The sequence below is a fragment of the Cheilinus undulatus genome, linkage group 17, assembly GCF_018320785.1.
Source record: "Cheilinus undulatus linkage group 17, ASM1832078v1, whole genome shotgun sequence".
NCBI classification, from domain to species: domain Eukaryota; kingdom Metazoa; phylum Chordata; class Actinopteri; order Labriformes; family Labridae; genus Cheilinus; species Cheilinus undulatus.
In genome coordinates, this window is record NC_054881.1 from 34,702,114 (window position 1) to 34,723,123 (window position 21,010).

Below are 21,010 nucleotides of genomic sequence, written 5' to 3' on the forward strand. Positions count from 1 at the left end.
TGTTTTTTTTTTGGCAGTCTCCACCCCTAGAGTCCAATGTTTTGGGCTTCACTCATAAGCATGTCACATTTGAAAGTCGGAGGCTCCGAGGGGGCCCGGAGTTCCACCATCTCAAATGCCACGGACGTGTTCGCAGCCACAAGCTCTGGTGTCACTCTGCACTGGATTTAGTCACTGACAGAGATGGATGAGAGTGGGAAGAGAGGCATTAGGAGGAATCAGTGAGTGGAAAATGCAGCAGAATTTACTGTCTGTCTGCATGGTGAAGAAACGACCCTGAGATTTCAGGGTCAGAAAACAAAAACTAGCTGTATGTGTTTTTGAATCGGTAAATTAGTGTGTAGAAACGTCTGAGGCTCAGAGGATTTCAGATAATGATGGAGTGACAGGTCGCACTGGAGACAAACCTTCATAATCAAGTCATTCTTGCTCTTTTGTGTTTTTTTCCACACTTTAATTCCTGTTAAATCATGTTTTATCTAATGTTTTTTATCCATATTACCATAATGATTTTGTTGCTTTACTGTCCTTCTTGTACATATGGAAGCTCTGAACATCCATTCAACATATAATGAGTACAATCTGGTTATTTTCTTGAGGTGCCAGATTTTTTGTCGAGGGATTAGAGTGCTGGTTTTATGGTGATCTTGACTTGTTAGCAGATAAAAACATTCAGATTAAATGTTAGGATGCACCCACGTTTACACTGTAAACTCTGATAGCTATTCAGACACACATAAATGAACTTGACTTGATAGTCAAGTATATGTACCTTGTACTAGGTTTTATCAAGTAATGTTTGATTGCAGGTTGAAGAAAACCATTTTACTGTTATTTCAAGTAAAGCCAACAAGTAATATCTCAGGGCTGGGCTTCCAATTTTTCACCTCTGTCCAGTAGGTGGCGGTAACTAGGTTAAAGCAACACTCAAATAAGCAGAAAATGAAAGCGAAATTTGACAGTCTGAGCCTTCTGAGTGTGTACTTGAGCTAGATTTGATCATGTTGTAAAGAAAAGTGAGAAAACACAAATTTTTCCGTCATTTCAACTTTTGTGCCACTAGTTATATTTTTGAAGTTGTAAGGTAAGGCCTAGGTACTCCAGCAAAGTATTTTTTTTTTATCATTTTCTACTCAAAATTATTTGACAATCATCCCTTAATCCGAAATTTTTTTCCAGACACGCTTTGCACCATGAGTGAAGTTACTAACTCAGTTAGATGTGCCCTGCCTCTTTAATCCATCTCTAAATGTTATGTGTTGGTTGCTAGGCATGATGGAAGAGCTCATCCTGATTCTGAGTTCACTTTTCAACCATTATTACAAACAGTAAGAGCTACAAGTGAGAGATTATAAAAACATTCAGCCCTGTTTCAATTACTTTAAGTATTTTTTGCATTCCTATTAAATGATTTTTAGAATGTTCTCCTGATCTGCAAAGTTTTCTCAGACTGCCCTTGGGCATTAAACATGTTTGCACTATGAATGAATACTGTCTGAGTTTAAAAAAAAAGGCCCAAACAACCAACCAAGTTGAAACTGCTCAAAATTTCCATTGGAACTGATTGCGTCAAAGTTTTTAAGTCGTGGAAATAGATTTTTGTCAGTATTGATTGCTCATACATTTATGTTGGGTTAGCTTGACTTTCCTATACTTTAAAACTCTTTGAAGAAAAAAGCACTTCCTGATTTCAGTGCAAGGGAGTTTTTAAGGGGGGGACAAAGGGGAGAACTTTCTCGGGCCTGGTCAAAAGAGGGGGCCCACGGAGGCCAGCAAAATCATGGAACATTGCAAAGTTAATCTGTGAAACCATGTCTTATTATTCTTTCAACCTGAATTATAACCAGTTATATCAAAGCAACAAAAATGTTTTCTTATTCATGCCGTAGTACAATATGGCCTTCTTCAAAATGTAAAAACTCTTTTTCTTTAAACAGAAGTACTTGTTTTTGTTTTTTTTAAGCCACGATGTGCACAAAATTCAGGATTCCAGTGAATAAAGTAGAAGCAACTGAAATAACTTTAAGGGAAAAAATAGTTAATTAGTTGTGAAAAGAGGCAAAATTTTTGAAAATTGGCAGGAAAAAAATGGGTCTAAGGTGGCAAAGGGTCAAGAATGGGGGAAAAATGGTGAAAAGCGGTTAAAAAGTGGCCAAAGTAGGTAAAAGTAGCAAAAATGGGTGGCTAAAGTAGTGAAAGGTGTTAAAAAAAAACTGCAAAAAAGGTTAAAAGTGGCAGTGATGGGCAACAAGTGGCAGAATTTGTTTGAAGTCATCAAAAATTGGTAAAATCTGGAAAAAAAACTAGAGAAAAAAATTGGACTGAACCAGTGATGAAAAGTGGTTAAAAAGTAGCACAAATTACGTATTTGACTTTCAGAACCTAATAAAAGCTTAACGCAGTTTTCAGCTCCAAAATGAGGTAAATGTTAGCCAGGATGTTAGCTCCAGTGCTACTGGTCCAGCATACATGCATTGATATCTCTAAAAATCTCTAAATCACAACTGGAGAGGGCTCACTTACTGTTTTTTTAGGAACCAGCAATTTCTATGGCCAGTTTTTTAAAGAAAGTCGGTTTTATAGCATAGAGCTTACAAAGTAAAGCACCTTCTCATTTCTTTTTTTAGAAAGCATTAACATTTTCATTACACAAAGCCGTCTTTGTTCATTCAAGTGCTAAAAACAGTAGACATTGTACATAAATATTTTCAACAAGGTGGGCTCTTCCAGAGGCATTCAGCTGCTTTAAAGGGAAATACGATAGTACACTGGAAAATGAAATCCCCACCTGCAGGCCTTTTTTTCACAGACACCCAAATGTTGTCTTAATGTTTTATAAATGTCTCCGCATTAGTAAATCATTTACAAGGGGAGTTAGTTGCAGCTTCTAAAGTTTGCTTTGTACAAAAGGACAAGCAGGGGCACCAAGCTAGAAAAAATTGAGACATTCTCACCTGTTTTATCACTTTGTATTTCAGTGAACGGTGGCTGGTCCACATGGACAGAGTGGTCGGTGTGCAACAGCCGCTGTGGCCGAGGTTACCAGAAACGGACACGCAGCTGCACCAACCCGGCCCCGCTTAACGGCGGCTCCATCTGCGAAGGCCAGGGCATCCAGAAGCTGGCGTGCAATCCTCTTTGCCCAGGTACGGCTCATGCTAACCAAACACCCGCTCAGCCGTGGGTGGAGAGGTTGCAGGATCACAAATATGATTCAAGGCTGTGTTTGCATTTTTCACTCTTGTTTGTGCCTCCACCCTTACGTGTGTCCCTCCACCCACACGCTCATTTGTCCCCATTTTTCACTCTCCATCTCATTCACTCTACCCTGCTCTGTCCTGTTTGTTGTGTGGTAGTGGATGGCCTGTGGACAGAGTGGAGTAAGTGGTCCACCTGTGGGACAGAGTGCACCCACTGGAGGAGGCGGGAATGCAGCGCTCCGGCACCCAAAAACGGGGGGAAAGACTGTGAGGGCACGGTGCTCCAGTCCAAGAACTGCACCGATGGGCTGTGCATGCAGAGTGAGTATCCGACTAATCCTCTGCTACTCTCTCTGACCTGCCCACCAAAAGCAAATCTCCTCACCCTTTGACCACTCTGCTCTTTCATCACTGCGCTGTGTTTCACGTCCTTACATAACACTCTCACCCTGTCGTTCCCACTCTGTTCCACTTCAGTCATACATAAACAATAAGACAAGCTGAAGTGCTTTTCTCTCTTCATTTGCACATGCATAATACACAAAAAGCTGTCGGATAAAAGTGACAGAAAAGTAGAAAGTCTTGCACATCTTCTGCAGCAAATATAAGCATGTGCTAAAAAAGAAGTCGTAGCCACATGGGGAAGTAGTGTGAGCAATTATCCTTGTAACAGGCCTAGAATTTTGAGTTATATTTAAAATAATACCAAGTGATTATATTGTAATTACACAAAGGGAGTCATAACCTCTTTGATTACCACCTTGGAGGAAACACCACAAAGTGCTGCCAATTACATGAGTTAGAAAGCAAGCATGATGAAATGATTTCAAAGTGCACTAACATTTCTTCCTCATAAATTCTTCTTTTGCTTTTACTGTTTTGTTTTTTGCATTTAAAAAAAAAATCTGTTGTGGTACAGCCAGATATTTATCCGCAGGCGATGAAATGTTTTCTGCACCTCTTTTCTTCCAGGGAGTTAAAAACAGCCTTGTGCTTAAGTTCAGCCAAAAAAGCCTGCTCCCTCAGCCTTATAATACATTCACAGATTTGAATCTTGTTGCAGTTGCTTTCATGCGCCAACGTGAAGAAGCTACGGGGTAAAGTTTTCATCACCTTTAACTTCATCCACCAACAACAAGCAGAATAAGGAGGAGAGAGCTGGAATGGCTGCACCATAGCTGAGTGAACTTCTGTGGCTTGTTTGATAAAAAAATCTTCTCCAGTGAACATGTTTGAAGGTGTTAGACCCACGCGCAGCCACACATGCTTCTATTGTTTGTATAACCTACAGCAGATGGTGTTTGTCACACTAATAATGTAATCAACGCTCAGCTGCTATGTGTGTTAAATTTGATATTTGATGATAGATGTGATGTGGCTATCACTATTTGCAGGCGATGCAAAACATACTACAGCCCACTGCCCAACTTAAGGTCCATTTTTAATCAGCCTGCAGCAAATTCTAAAATTACAATAACATATGTCATAGAACATAAAGCTTATGCTTGGCTAGTACCAAGTAGTTTAGACACTAGTTGAAGCTTAGCTCAGGCCTGAAAATTCCAGGTGACCCTACCTATGCACAAGCCGGAGACTGATTTAAATCTGACTCAAACTGCGATTTTACATTTGTTCATCCAGCTGATGTCTGCCCTGTATTCTGGTACACAGAGGGCTGTGGACTTTGGTGGTTCCAGCTCTGACTTCTTCCCTTTTGATTCTTGAGTGGGGCAGGGGTGCACCTACACTCTTCTGTACCTGGATAATGGGGCGGGTGCAAACTGTAGAGTATATGACCCTATACCTGACTTGACCTGAATCTGTACTGATGAGATTATAAAGGGGATATATTATGACAAAATGGCAAAAGCTGCATCATAAACTAGTGCCTGACACAGAGGGTATTTTTTGGGAGAGAAGAATCACTTGGTATGTTTTCGACACAGTATACAGGCGAGCCAACGTACTTTCTTGAACTATTTTTATGTAAAACTTGTTAAACTACGAGGATAAAACATTCCCATCTACAGCCACTATGCGCAGGATCTCTCTGAGCTCGTAATAGCCACAGGAGCAACGTTCACAAAAATCACTGGAGGCTAATGCCACTACTATAACTAAGTACCTCATATGAGCCAACTTCAAAGATCCTGGAATATCCCTTTACATTGATTGGTTGTTTGCCTTGTCAGCCATCAAGCTGTAATGTAGACTGTTTTTCTTTAGGTATATTAAATTACTAAGCTTATCTTAGTGCACACTGGGTTGGTTTTCCTAACTTTAATACTCTAAAAGTGAGGTTTATAAAAGAAGCACAGCCATTCTTGTAATTTTCTGCATGTGGCCCTCAGTAGAAAAAAAAAAAATTGGGCATCCTTGTTCAGTGTTATCACACTGGTGCTGAATGTGCATCTTTAAAACAGCTGGATCCAGCCAAAAAATAAAGATGTGCAGCAAGGACTGACAGAAACAATGACTTCAGTGTTCAATGATTTCATTCAGCATCAGATAAATGCATTAACTGATCTCATAGCCAAGGTCATATGTCTGTGCTGTATAGAAACATCAGGAAGCAATCTACATTAAGAACTACTCTTACTTGTCTTATTTTATTCCCCTCTGCAGCACAACATACATCCACCCGGCACCCACTCCCACCCTCTCTGCGACTCAGCCGATCTCAGAAGCATTAGTTCACTGCAGATTGATGTCTAGTTTGCAGAGAATATAAAGCCATAATGATATAGATTTAGACTTGTTCCAGGGATTGATTTTTTTGGAAGCTAAGAGGGGTGAAGCCACTTATGTCAATGCTAATGACCATTTCCACCAGCATTTAGAGAGAACGGCCCATTATCTAAAAGCTCACATTATGGCAAATATGATTGGAATGGAAGTTGTGTGCAATCCGAACTCACCTTGGACTGCTGATCTGCTCCCTCTAGTGCAGGGCGAGGATCCTGGCAAACACGTGTCTGTGGATTCCGTTGCAGCTTTATCTTATTTTCTGTTGTTTGAATTTATTTAAATAATTTCAATCGCAGTCCATCACTGGAGTTTGGCAAAGGAATTTGATCGGAGCGAGGATGGAAATAGAACTCAGAGAAACTCTGCCTCTGTAAAAACATGACTGACCCGAGTCAAAAAGGAGAGAGTTGTGTTATAATTTACTTTACAGCTTGTTTATCACATTTCCACTGTCGGGGAGTTTGGGGAGGTTGGATGTAACAAAGTTAAATGTCTGCAGATTGATCTAGAGAGGTTGCACTCTGCCTGTTCAGAGAGAACTTCCCAACTAACACAAGAGTATAGTTTTCACACTTCACCGAGGATGACCTGTCTGAATCTCGGTCTTTTTTTTCCTGAGCTCCCTCTGTGGTCCGTCCTCCTTGATTCTGATGTTGTTTTCCAGGCCTTTGGTAACCCCGCTCTCAGACATGACATTTTCTTGACATATTGATTTAGAGAAAGGGGAGCGCACTCTCCTGCAAGGGCAAATCCTTTATTGCTATCACAGACCAGAGAAACCTGACTCTGAGGCTCATTTCAGTATTAGAAGAATGAACACTGCTGTTCATTTATAATCGGCTGCTTGTATATTACCACAGAATTAAAAATATAACCATCCTGTTCCATTTCTCCTTCTCTTTCACTCATGTTTCTTTAAACAAAGGAAGCTCTAAGGGGTTCTATGATTTGATTTGATTTAATACGTCAGACCTGTACATGGAGGATTTTGTTAATTAGATATGTATGCATACGCACGAGAAGGTGGGTGCTGAGGGTGCTGCAGTATCCCCTGTTGGCAGGCAGTATGAGTGCACAGACAATGTGTAAACAATCACAACTTAAAAATATTTAGCCTCTTTTTTACAATAACATGTCATACATTTCCTGTCAGACCTGACTACAGTCGTCATCACGTCAGGTCAAAGTGCATCGACAAGTCTCGCCTGCATGCAACTCACTCTTCTGCAGGATCTTACGAAAGAAAAGGGATTAAAAACAGCCACTGGTGTTGCAGATTTACTGGGTGGCCTGCATCCACAAACTAAGGAGCTGCTGAGAGAGGTGGAAAAGTTAGTAGAACTGTGCCTCTGCCTGCACGTACATGTCTGTGGCCTCTTCTGAGAAGTCATTCTTCACACTTAGGTGGTTGAAAACATGGTTAAGGAGCACCGTGACTCAAAAAAAATCGACACACATGGTTCTGCAGCACGTCCATCAGGATGTTTTGAATGAGTTGGACAATGTGCCTTTGACGCAAATCTTTGTGCAGTGCACAGCAGAGCGCACAGCCACCTATGGGTCATCATTTAAATTAAGTTATCTCACAGTTATATTTTGCTGTAGATATACATATAATTCAAACATGCATGTGAAGTTTATATTTAGTGGCTTTCTTAAAACACAGAATAAGTGCACAGTAACAGATGCACTGTTGGTTGGTGTCTTTGGTGGTTTTACTTGTTACAAATATGTTTTATGGTATGAGTTGTCTGTGAGCAACTTACATGGACTTGAACAATGTGTCTGGTGTGTATGCAGTGTTTATGGAAAATGTCAGGGAACTGAGCTTTTGTTTTGTGTAGACTTTTGCTGCACAGTATTTGTGCCTTTGCAGAAAAATTGAGGAATAATGATTTCGTTTGATTCATGTTTGTAAAGTTAAGAACATTTCTGGTATCGCAATGTAAACGGCATTTCAAAGATATTAAAGTGGTTAACGATTCCTTTTTTTTTTTGGCAGTATCTGAAGTTGTCACCTTAAATGAATGAAGGTGTATAAGCACCTGAACATAAACAGTAATGCATGCACTTTTACCTTGCAGCACCCCTCAGCAGAAACATCTTCTCGTGTGCATGTATGTATTTTTTATTTATTTATTTATTTATTGGTCTTTTGCCTTTATTTTGGAGTGGACAGGACAACAGATACCATTGGAAAACATGGAGGGAGAGAGCAATGACATGCAGGAAGCCACAAGCTATCCATGAACTGTGGTTTTCAACCTTTTCTTGCCCAAGGCACACTTAAGGTCAAGCCAAAAATCTCAAAATAGCCTCTTAAATACATGTCACATTATCCTCAGTTAGGCCGAGAACACTTAGTCAAGGAACACACAGCATTTGCAGTTAGAATTTAATTTTATCAGCAGCTATTTTATGCATATATTGCTGTTATTCAGTGTGGCTGTTCTGGGATTTCCCTGCCCCCCACGAGCCTTCATGGAAAGCATCAAGCAGGAACAGCACACGTTCCTGTTCTTGTGCAAGGAAGCCTGAGGCAGAGAAGCAGAAAAACCGGAGAGCAGAGCAGGCATCATTGACAACAAAATGACATTGATGAAGTCAGATGTCGCATAATGGAGGAGCTGGGGTGGAGGAGGATTGCAAAAGCAGCCTGCAGAGGGAGTAGCAAATAACAGACAGCCAGAGCAGCTTGAATATAGTGGCATGAGTGTATTTGGCTAAAAGGCCGGCCCAGACTACTTGATTTTTGTTTGATCGTTCACAATGGCACCATGTCATACTAGCAACAAAAACCTTGTCCTGTCTTGGCTGACACACTTGGCCACACACATGAGGTGGGTCAATGGGTGTCAAACACTCTACAACAGAAGTGTTCTATGTGATTGTAGGGGTCTTTTGTTCCTGAAAGCAGAAAACAACAAACAATTATAGATTATGGATAACAAATATGGATTTATCAAGAGGCAGACAATATGGACTGGCTCTCCTTTAGATAGAACTTAAGGTATGCATGTGATAAGGTGAAGAAAATGAAATGTACACATTAGTTCCTCGGAGGGATAAAAAGTAGGGAATCTTGTAAATGATGATGCGAAGATAAGGAGCAGATTTCCTGTTGGTAGGCGTCAGGATTCACGTTGTTGTCGTCAGGTCAGGGTGTCAAACTAGACGTCTATGTAAGAACATTTCTGACACATTAGTCTCGTTGAGTCGTGGGGCATCTTGGATACGTGACTTAATACAAGACCAATTGTCCTTCCCGACACTCAAAATCCAGGTTTTAACAATGAGCTGCAATGTTGCAGTTGGGGTCAGTGTGAATCAGCTGGCTGCCAGCTGAGGAGGGCATCAGCTGATCTCAAAGAAATGTCAGCGCTTGACAATAAACTTGTATATTTAAGTGATTCCGTTTTCATGATATGGAGATATGGACTTGGGTGTGTCATTATCTAAGCCTAATAACTAAAGGGGACTTTGTCTAGGTTTTTATCCAGTCCCCTGTGATTTGTTTTGGTCAGAACCAGAGTACTGTAACAGCCATTCTCACAACCATTTGTTTAGTTGTGTGTTTCTTTTAGTGTTCTTCTTGGGCTGTGTGTAGAGATATGGAGGACAACTTAATATGATGTTTTCAGAAAGTTGCACCAGTATCATTGGCTTGTGTTGGCTTATTTCACCTTTTGTGGGTCAGTAGATGTCCCATATACCCAGCTTTATGTTCAAGATTAGTCAACATCATGAGAAAACACCTGACTCATTATGAGAGGAAACATGTTAAAATGAAGTGTACATATGCATGTCTTTTTTGGGCTTCCATACAGAGGAGATGTAGGTTGGCATTTAATGAACACAAAATTGCTTTCATCATTTTTTCTATGATGGTTCACCCTCCGTGCAAGGCCTTTTTTGCCTAAACATCTCATAATTGAGAAATCCCACCAGAGTTGTTTATTTATTTTATACTCTTTTATATTTCTCTAAAACTTCTATAAGGCCATGCTGAGGATGTGTAAGGGCCTAAAAAACACCACCTGGAATTGTCCTGCAAATAATTTAAATCCTACTACATTAAAGGAGCCAAAATAAGCCATGAGTTTTGTCTAATGATGACATCAGTGTAGCTTGAGGACAGTTGAAGCTGGAAATCTGTCTTATTGAAATAAGTCATTAATCAAATATAGACGTGGATTTCCTGAACTAGGAGTCCGTCTTCCTCCCCGGCTTTGTGTTGTCAAGAAAGAATAATCTTTGTCCGTCTGGAGCGCAGAGCTTTCGTTCCCAGCCCACCCAGTGAAGCGTGCGTTTACTCTGGCTTTGCCATAGACGCTGAGTTGAATAGAAACTCTATAGGATGGGTTCAAATGGGCCATCAGTTAGACTGACCCTGACACTCACCTCCCCCTGCTCGGGCCTGCTCCTCCTGCTGCCTGATTACATGTACACACCAGCCCCATCTATCAAGCCATTGATTTTCCTGTCGCTCCACTTGTCTGCCTGTGGCTCTCCCCCTCGCCAATAAGGACTTCATTGTTTGTATAGTTGTTTATGGATGTCCCTCAAGGACTGAATATTATGTGGACTTGTGTGCTGCCATTCTGCGCTGCTTTAATACGGTGGCTGACGAGGGCAAACAGTCTGCATTAGCCTAAAAGGTTTTCATTACGAGAAACCGCCTGCCCACTCAGAAACACTCAGAATAATCCAAAACCAAGTACAACCAAGGATATCCTGCATATGGAAAAAGTTCATTTGAACTTGAACTGCATTAAAACAAAATTACCAGAATAAATAATATCCAGAATGACACCAACCAAATGTGGAAGGCATCTGTGGCTTAAGTAAGCATGGATGGTATGGTCTTTTTGAGTGAGAGGATTTGTTTATTCATTCATTTATTAAAAAGAAAATCAAAAAAGAAGCACTAAAAAACAAACATAATCAGACAGACTGGCTGTGTAGCACTCATATGATGAAAATGTTACACAAAGTGCTTTAAATAGACAGAAAACCAATTAAAACAATCAGCAGACTCCACCCCCCATTTCATTGATTTCAATTGACATCACACACTTATGGAACCGCCCCCCTGTCAGACAAGAGCACCTTCCTTACTCTACACTATAGAGACAATAAGAGAGAGTTTTAGTTTAACAGAAAGCGCTAACCACTGAGGAGACAAGCCCAGGTTAGACTTATATAGAACCTCATGTGAGAAAGAAAACACAGCTAATAGCCAATTAATAGGTTACAATAGACAGTAGAACCAAATGAACTTTTCCAGATCTAAATGGAAAATATCATGTTAACTTCATCAAAATATAGATGCCTTTTAACTAACATGACTGTGGCAGAACACTGACAAACAGCTGACAGTGATCATGATACTATTGTTTAAAATATGAACTAGCTAATGTTACCTGGTTCACAATCACGTATGCAGAAAATAGTGCCCATCATTTCCCAAATGGCAGCATTATGGTGAATATAATTTGGCTTTTTGACAAAAAAAAAGCACAGAAACCTCTTTCATGTCAAAGTGAAAATAAAAGTATGCAATGGAAAATAAGTGATTGCATAACAAGTTTAGCCACAAATTCTCTGATTTGGCCTCTCCAGAACATTCATCTTGTTGTCTTTAAACTATGTCTTTGAAGTTTTTACTGTAAATAAAAATATCTTCTCCCAATTCATGGTTTCCTTGAAGACTGAATAACATTGTACCCCAGGATTTGTCTATATTTTGCTGCATTGATTTTGCCCACTACCTTTACAAGCTCTCCAGAGCCAGATGCCGAGAAGCATCCCCACAGCATGATGCTGCCCCTACCATGATGCTGCCCCTACCATGCTTCACAGTGGGGACGGTGTGTTTGTGGGGATGTGCGGTGTTTGGCATCTTGTCTGATGGCCAAAAAGCACCATTTTGGTCTCATGAGACCAAATAACTTTCTTCCACTTGGAGTCTCCCATATGTTTTTTGGTGAATTCTAGTCTATACTTTATATGACTTTTTGTCAACAGTAACTTTCTCTTTGCCACTCTCCCATAAAGCTTTGACTGGTGAAGAACCCGGGCAACAGTTGTTGTGTACAGAGTCTCTCCCATCTCGGCTGCTGAAGATTGTAACTCCTTCAGAGTAGTCATAGGTGTCTTGGTGACCTCTCTCACTAGTCTCCTCCTTGCATGGTCACTCAGTTTGTGAGGACAGCCTGATCATATTCCTTTCATTTCTTGATGATGGATTTAACTGAACTCCAGGGGATGTTAAGGGCATTGGAATTTTTCACATCAATTTTCCTTACTCATACTTTTCAATAACCTTTTCTCTAAATTGCTTGTCTTGTTCTTTTGTCTTCATGGTGTAATGGTAGCAATGAATACTGATTAACTAGTGACTGGACCTTCCACACACAGGTGTCTTTACACTACAATCACTTGTGACATGTTCACAGCACTCAGGTGATCCCCATTTCACTAATTGTGAGACTGCTAGCACCAGTTGGCTGGACCTTTGTTGACATTAAATATGGGTTTTTTTTTTCTAAAAGAGAAAAAGGCAAAAAAGACTGATTTATAAAAATCAATAAAGGGGTAAAACACCTAAGAGGGTGAATACTTTTTACAGACACTGTGCATCAAACTGTCCATATGTTCAAGGCTTTTATCCTGACAGCTGTCAGGAGACAGTCAATGGCACGTTTCTCTCTCCTGATAATGAAGTCTTTCTGAGCAGCGCCCCCATATGGCCTGGAGCACTTCTGTTTCGATTTAATGTCTTCTCGTTTACAGGTCTTACATTATAGTTTCACTTTATGCATCTTGTTCTTGCTTTTTTTGTTGTCAAACTGTCATTTTGAAATTTCAGCTCGTGTGTTCTAATGGAAACCTTTTCGTTTTCTTGGCCTCTGTACCTCTGCGTACAACTTGGCCTTAACAAAGCCATCCTACAGCACACTCTGGACACAGAGAAAAAAAAAAAATCTATCTTGAAGACTTTTTCCTCCAAATCTCTGTCCTTCAACCTGCCTTTGTATCCTGCTTTCCTGTCATAATCGTCCCCTTTTATCCCTCACACCACGCTCTCCATCCACCCTGCCGTGACAGATGCAAGGCTGCAGCTTCTATTGACTCTGCTGGAGCCCTTCGCTTTATCAGCCCCTCCAACTCCCTCACCTGCCAGCATTGCTCCCGCTCCTGCTGCCAAGGCACTAAGCCAAGTTGATGGATAACGCCACTCCCCCAGCCCTTCCCTCTACCCCACCCAAACTCCTCTCATCCATCTCTATACTCCGTACACAGATCTGCAGGGGGGGGGGGGGGGTCCAAATCAAGAACGATCGGCTCCCTGTGTCATCACTCCTACTCATGAGTTTGTTGCTGTCTCATTTGTTGAGTTTGTTTTTCTGTTGGCTCAAATTTGATTTTCATCATACCTCTCCCATCATTTCCCCTCTCTCTCCCACCCACAATCCCTTGCTTTCTTCAAGGTTCCTTATATCAGAAGTCTTCTGAGGCTAGAGACAAGAATGATTTGGGGAATTCATGTGAGTTATTGTTTTCTTTATCTTTTATTTTGCTTTATTCTGCATTTATTCTCATGTCTGTCTTTGATTAAAGGGATATTTCAGTATTTTTGAAGATGGCCGTATGAGGTACGTAGCAGTAGAAGTGGCGTTAGTCTTCAGTGATTTCAGTGAGCACTGCTCCTTTAAGAAGGACCTGCTGGTTGTACCGGCCAGGAAGCTAGGCTGTAACAGATGGGTACAGCTTCTCTGTGGAATTTAGCAAGTTTTTGGTATAAAAAAATTGGCCATAAAATAAAGTTGGCTCAAATGTATGCACAATTGAAAAAATTTTAATGCGTTTTATTTTATACCCAGAAGGCTTCTGTGTTTTTGTCTCTTTTGCAATGTAAGCGCACGCAACTCGTAGCTAAAGCCTGCATTGCAAAATCATGACAAAAACACAGAGGCTTTCTGGGTAAAAAAAAAATAGAATTCTTCTAAAGTTTGCAATAGTGCAAATGTTTGAGCGAACATTGTTTTGGGGTCCATTTTCACTAAAAACTCGCTAAATTCCAAACTGTACCCATCTGTTACAGCCTGGCTTCCTGGCCAGTAGAGTCCCTCTTAAAGGAGCAATGCTCACTAAAATCACTGTATGCTAATGCCACTACCACTGCTATGCACCTCATGTGGCCCAACTAAAAAATACTGAAATGTCCCTTTAATCACTTTGATTTAACTAAAATCATAAATAAGACCATGATCGTCATTGTTTTCATCTCTGTCTTTGTTTCATAACTGCTACCCACCTCAGGGCTTTTCCTTTTTGACTCCCGCCCTGTCCTTACCCATAAGGCCTCTTTTTCCAGCCAGCTGCCTCTTTCCAGTCATGTTACTCCCCTCTAACTCCAAGCTGACACTGCCCTTTATCCTTTAGCTCCTCTTGAACTCCAGCCTGACACTTTGCCTCTTCATCATCTCGCCTACAAAATCTAAGTGTCTGTCTTTGACTCTGTGTATATTTCCTCTCTCTCTGCCTCTGTAAATCTGTGTCCTCACCCAGAATGGAGTGTTCAATAATCCCTTTCATTTCCATTTCTTGTACTTTCTCCCTTTTTCCCCCCTGACAATGGCTCATGTTCAAAGGGATGTATTAATCTGAGTGATACATTTTAATGCGTGCACTTAGCAGGTTGCAGCCTTTATCACCAAAGCGACGACGGGGAGATTGTTGGACTGAGAGGGGGGGGATATATCTTAAATAACTGCAGGGAAGCTCTGCAGAGTGAAATTACATTTTTTAGACTTTCATCACGGACTCCCTGCTCTGTTTTCTCTTCGTGTCTGCACAGGAGGAAGGATTAGAGGGCCTCACATAGACGAGGAAATATCTGCACTCTCCTCTTTAATGTGATGTCTCAGTTAAGGCCAGGCCTCACTCGTCCTTCCTGGGGACTAAAGGTCTTTGATAAACTACCACATCAGATCCCCCCGCCTCTTTAATTGTGGGCGATCAGTACATCTAAAGAAGCCATCTATTTTTTTCTAATAACTGTTTCTGTGAGTGAAAGGAAACGTCCTCCTGAAGGTCAAACACAACTGGATTTCAGCGGAGACTCTTGTATCGGAGCATGGAATAAAATGGATTTTAAATTAACCACATGTTGAATGGTTTTCCCATTTAATAAAATTCAAAACATACTATTCACTATGAATAAGCTTTGAGTTTAAACTAGAGTGAAAGAAGAGACCAAGGACATAATAAAAATAACAAAACTTACTGTAAGATTTCCACAAAAGCACTTCCGTCTCTCTTTTCTGTCTCTGCTGCTTTCTCTTCCTTTGTGCAAGAGAACACAAGAGACACAGATTGAGTGCCATCTGTATCCCTCTGACTCATGAGGCTAATTTACACAAATGCTCGGCCATCATGCCTGCCCTGGAAGTGCCATAGACCTATGGCTGATGCTGCCATCTACTGGCACAGGTTCTTCCTATTTGTATACTTGAACTATGTCAAAAGTCTCTTTTTACTCTCTCTTAAATAAAAATGCATTTTTATTCTTTGGTCTTTGACTTTCTTGAGAAGCCCCCTGACAAATGCACTAGTGTGTCTTCACACATGCCCTCTGGCATCTCACTTCCTCTAAAGAAGAGTTTCTCCCCATTTGTCAAGTCAGTGACAGAGAAGGACATTCTTTACTGAGCACCACAGAGAGTTCGCACTGTCAGTAGGCATCTATTCAAAGGTCTGATCCGCAGTGTTTGTGTGTCGGACGCCAGGTCTGCTAATCACAGAGGTTCCTCCAGCTGGACAGAAAGACTGCAGGAGGGGATGAAAGACAGTCTTAGAAAATGCAAGCAATGTCTCGATCTTATCGTGCCGAGTGTAAGAACAAAGACACAGACAGACTCTGAACTCTGAACAGAGCACGGTAATTTGAAGATAAAAACGTCTGTCTCTGGCTTCAGAAGTGCAGATCTGACTTCTGAGGATGATTGTTAGGCCAGTGAGTCGTTAGGATGCACTGGAGCTATTGACACAGCTCAGTTTGTCATCTTTATCTTTATTTACTGGGTTCTAACTGTTTTAATAATGCATGAGCTCATGAAGGAACCACTTCTTTATGACTCTTAACCTCTGGTTGTTATTTACAGGGATACACAAGCACTGGTTTCTGTGCACATGCTGCAGATTTCCTTGTTTGAGGACATTTCAGTAACACTTCATTTTAGCAGGCCCGAGTTGCCTAGTAATTGTAGAGTACTTGCATAGTGATATTTTTGTAAATAATAGAAATAAGTATAATTATAGAGTAATTTCTCAAGAATAATATGAAATTAACAAGTAATTACCTAGTAATTGTAGTGTAATATCATAGTAATATCAAAGTATGAAGTATAAGTAAATAGTAAGATTAAGATAGTAATAACCTAGTAATTACCTAGTAATTGTAGTGTAATAACATAGTAATATCATAGTATGAAGTATAAGTAAATAGTAAGATTAAGATAGTAACAACCTAGTAATTACCTAGTAATTGTAGCATAATTACATAGTAATATGATAGTAGGAATTATAAGTAAATAGTAAGTTCTCAAAATTAAGATAGTAATAACCTAGTAATTACATAATAATTTTTAGAGTAATTTCTAGTAGTAAATTAATTAAATTGTAATTTCTCAGGAATCAGATGGTTATTACCTAGTTACCTAATAATTATAAATTGCATTGTAATCTTGAAATATTAGGTTAAATTATGTAGTGATTTCTTAATATTAAGATGTAGTAACTTAAGAGTAATTACATAGTAGTTTGGTAGTAATAAGTTTAAATTTAAATATATTCATTTCTGAAGACTAAGGTGTAATAATATATTAATTATCAAATAATTCCTCATAGTATTGTGGCAATGCTTTATAATTCGGTATATTATGCCGAGTAATTTCTTTCAGATAAGATGATAATTTTCTATACAAGTTTCTTGATAATTCCCAGTTAATTTCTGTGTTTTTGCCAACTAGATTAAAGTGGGCCCTTCCTCCATATTTCTCATGAAATGTCTGTTATTTAAAAAAAATAATGGCATTGTATTGTGCCTTTAATGTAATTTAATTTGTATCTCATAATGAGTAATGTGAAGTTATGTTTCTCTTTTATAAGGCGTCTTTGTTGTTAAGTTGCTGCTGAGAAACACTCCATTTCCTGATGTTTCTCTTTCAAATAAAAGTCTTTAATGCTGCTCCAGCATTTAGCCTGCCCCCTGACCTTACAGTGAACTATGGCAATAGCAGAGGGACAGAAGTTGGGGATTACCTTTACTGTTTTCTGGCACAAATCTCTCCATTATGATACTTTGAATGACCCATAGGACACTGAAACTGATAGATTTGTTTTCTACATGCACTTCACTTTACAGGGACTTTTTGAAATTATGAATGAAGGCATTCAGAAATGACCTAAAAGATTTTTGAAAATGAATCAGAAAGGACTCAATTTAATGGGCCAAAACTATGAAATTACCTGGGAATTATCCAGCGTTTAATATAGGAACTCATCATTTTATTGCTAAGAATTTACCTGGTACTTACTTGGTAAAATATTTTCCAATTACCAAAGAACTGCAGCAATCTTATGAGGAATTACTTAATAATGAATACATTATTACTAGGTACACATGTCCTTAATATTTTCATATTTCAAAGTTATTACATGGTAAGATTCTAAGTTATAAGGTAATTACCACCTTATCTTTAGAAATCACTAGATAATTATACTTAGCATTCTAAAATTACTAGGTAATAACTAGGAAATTAGAGCCCACTAACATAAAGTGTTACTGACAATTGTTGTGTTTTTTGGGGCCTTTATTTTGAAAGATCAGTCACACTAAAATGTTAGACTTTTAACGTATAAGAGTTGAAAAACATACTATTTGCATAATAATCCTGTTTGATAATTAACAGTGCTGAGATTATCTATCAACACTAAGATTATCTCCCACAGAGGTTCAGCTGCAACTACAATAAAAAAATGAAGCATACACTTTTATTTCCCTGCAGATGTTTATTAATATCCGGCTCAATCCTAAAGCAGGATATTAGTCTCCTGATAATGGCTTCATCACAGCTCCTGCATATTGAGAAAGAGAGATTAACACCAATGATGTGAGATCTTAAAAGGCTATTTTTCTCTGTCTTTTCCCCAACACTCCTCCTCTCCCAGTGGCCCCCAGTACGGATGATGTGGCTCTGTACGTGGGCATCGTCATAGCTGTGATCATGTGCCTAGTTATATCTGTCGCCGTGGCGCTCTTCATCTACAGGAAGAACCACCGCAACTTTGACTCTGACATCATCGATTCCTCAGCCCTCAATGGAGGTTTCCAGCCTGTCAGCATCAAAACCGCACGTAAAGGTAGGCCAAAGGATGGTTAAGTGTGTTTTTACTGGTTGTTTGAAAGTGTCAGTGAGCACCAGTCAACGTTCAAAGTCTGTGTGGTGTTTTTTAAAAACCAGTAGTGACCATACTTGGAAGCGAGGCTTCCCTGTGCAGACTTGTTACTCTCAGGTTGCCTTGCCCCCAACAATGCTCGCTTTGCCAGCAATTTTACCTGAAACAATCCCAAAAAAACACACACCATGCTTCGAAGCAGACATCATATATCTCAGAATGGAAATACTACACTACGCCAAATCTTTTAAAATAATACTGGGATAAACTTTTGTTTAAGGTTAGGGTAAGGGGCAAAGTAAGGGTTAGGACACAAAAAGTTAAAAGTCAAAAATCTGACCTGCAAAATCTGACAACAAAACATTAAATAAAGCCCAGTAAACTGTTTGCTTACAGGGAAAAAATTGTTCTCCATGGCAGCATTCTAACACCAGCATAGCTTACATAGCTCTGTTCCTGCCTAAGCTACGTAGATAACACAGCTATGTAGCTAACAAAGCTAGCAAAGCTAAAACTTAGACCACAAATCAGCTATGTAAGAAATGTATCTTTGTGATCTTCAGAGCTTGGTAAGCTTTAGCTATGTGTGCTAAAGCTCACATTGCTAAAGGTAATTGAGCTATAGATAACAGGGCTACATAGCCACGTAGCTTACATAGCTTAAGGCCATAAAGCAGCTATGTACGGTGGGTAAGTACGTTGTCTACATAGCTGTGTTAACTTTTAGCCATTGCCAAAACTCATGGTGCTAAAGCTCACATTGCTAAGGCTAATGTTGCTAAAGCTTACTTAGCTTTGAATAAAGGAGCTATGTAGATAATGTAGCTAAAGCTAAGCTCACAAAGCAGCTATGTTAGCTAAGTAAGTATGTTAATAACGTAACTATGTTAGCTTTGGCTCTGTTGCTAAAGCTCACGTTACTAAAGCTCACCCTGTTAGAGGTCAAGTTACTAAAGCTCACGTTGCTAAAGCTTTCTTAGCTACATTGCGTTATTAGGCAATGTAGCTAAGTCAGCTAAAGCTAACATTGCTAAAGCTTACTTAACTTTAAATAACAGAGCTATGTAGGTAATGTAGCTATGTAGATAATGAAGCTAAAGCTTAGCTCCCAACACAGCTATACTAGCTAAGTATGATATTAACATAGCTATGTTAGCTTTGGCTCTGTTGCTAAAGCTCACATAGCTAAAGCTTTCTTAGCTACATTGTTTATTAGTCAATGTAGCTAAGTTAGCTTTAGTTACATTTGCTAAAGCTCACATTGGTAAGCAAACTTAGCTATAGATAATGGAGCAATATAGAAAAGGTAGCGATAATGTAACTAAATTAAAGCTCACAATGTAGCTATGTAAGCTAGGTGAATACCAGTTGCCCCTCAAGGGCTTGCTGAAGTTGTTGATTTCAATTAAATTGAGTACATATCTACGTAGCTATGTTAGTTTTTGCTCACATTGCTAAAGCTAACTTAGCTACTGTATATAGAGAAACAATAATTAAGGGCTTTTTTTAAATACAAGGTAAAAATACTGGTTTGTTATTTTTTTTCTTTCATAAAGAAAAGTCAGACATAGATGGCCTAAAGCTAAGGTTATGCCTCATGTACAGAGGCTGTAGTCTCCCAAGCAGGAAACTCCTGTACCAGTTCAACCTGCAGCTCCTTTTCTACGTCATTCACCTCTCTCTCTCTCTCTGTTATGTCCTTTATCTAGCAGCCTGTCCAAACAAAGGCATAAAGCCCAAAATAAATCTGTAGGAATTATGCCCATTCTGCCAAAAAAATAATTTCCTGCATTAGCATGTGATGGCATCAACCTGGTGAGCGATGTTTGACTCAGCATGCTGTCTCAGAACATGTGTGTCAGTTATGATGTGAATGTAAATGTGCCCTTTAGATCGTAGCTGAGCTGAGAGCGTTGGAGGGAAATACAGACAGCAGACAGCATGTTTGTGCGAGCGAGATGATGAAACTATTAAAATGCTTGTCGCTGTGATGGGAGGCCAAACTGTGCCCCTTCATTAAAGCATAATAAGGCCAGTCTGTATGTCGCATATTAAACTGTAATTAGATTTGGTCCTGTGACGCACGGCTTGAAAGTAGGACCGCTGGGGATGCAGACAGGTGGTGGTGAGCTGGACAAAACGACAGCAGGGACACAAACGGATCAGAGTCAATGTGCTGTAAATAGGTTGCCTAAGAGTTTGGCAACTAATAAAAGAAAATCTTGAAAAGGGACCTTAAAAAGATATAATTTGGTACAAATCAGAGAGATTGATGTTACAAATAATTCCCAGGGTAGATAATGCTCCACTCGTATTCAGTATGGATACAAAATATTTGCTAAATGTGATCTGACTGTGATTATCCTCGCACACAGATATCTGATAATCAGGCAACAAAGCACTGACAACAGGCACAAGAATTAAAGAATTCATCAATGTTCAAAAAACAAAACATTTTGGCACAAACTGAATCATACCAGGAATAACAAAGATTGGCCAAAACAGATGATAATGATCATGATTGATATTTAATTATTTCTATTTTTATTTTTATTTTATTGTTTTTGCATTTACACAGTTTGAATGAACATTTCTGT

At 39.5% G+C, this 21,010-nt stretch overlaps 1 protein-coding gene across 3 annotated transcripts in view; it reads left to right on the plus strand.

The window, feature by feature from the left end:
- unc5c (unc-5 netrin receptor C) overlaps positions 1 to 21,010 on the plus strand; it is a 212,734-nt gene that overhangs the window by 171,450 nt on the left and 20,274 nt on the right. The window contains exons 7-10 of one of the 3 annotated variants that reach the window (XM_041811639.1): positions 2,979 to 3,146; positions 3,357 to 3,521; positions 13,442 to 13,498; positions 18,186 to 18,377. In XM_041811639.1, the coding sequence (XP_041667573.1) occupies positions 2,979 to 3,146; positions 3,357 to 3,521; positions 13,442 to 13,498; positions 18,186 to 18,377 (582 nt within the window). The remainder of the gene's footprint in view (positions 1 to 2,978; positions 3,147 to 3,356; positions 3,522 to 13,441; positions 13,499 to 18,185; positions 18,378 to 21,010) is intronic. The other 2 variants (XM_041811640.1, XM_041811641.1) reach the window with 2 other exon arrangements.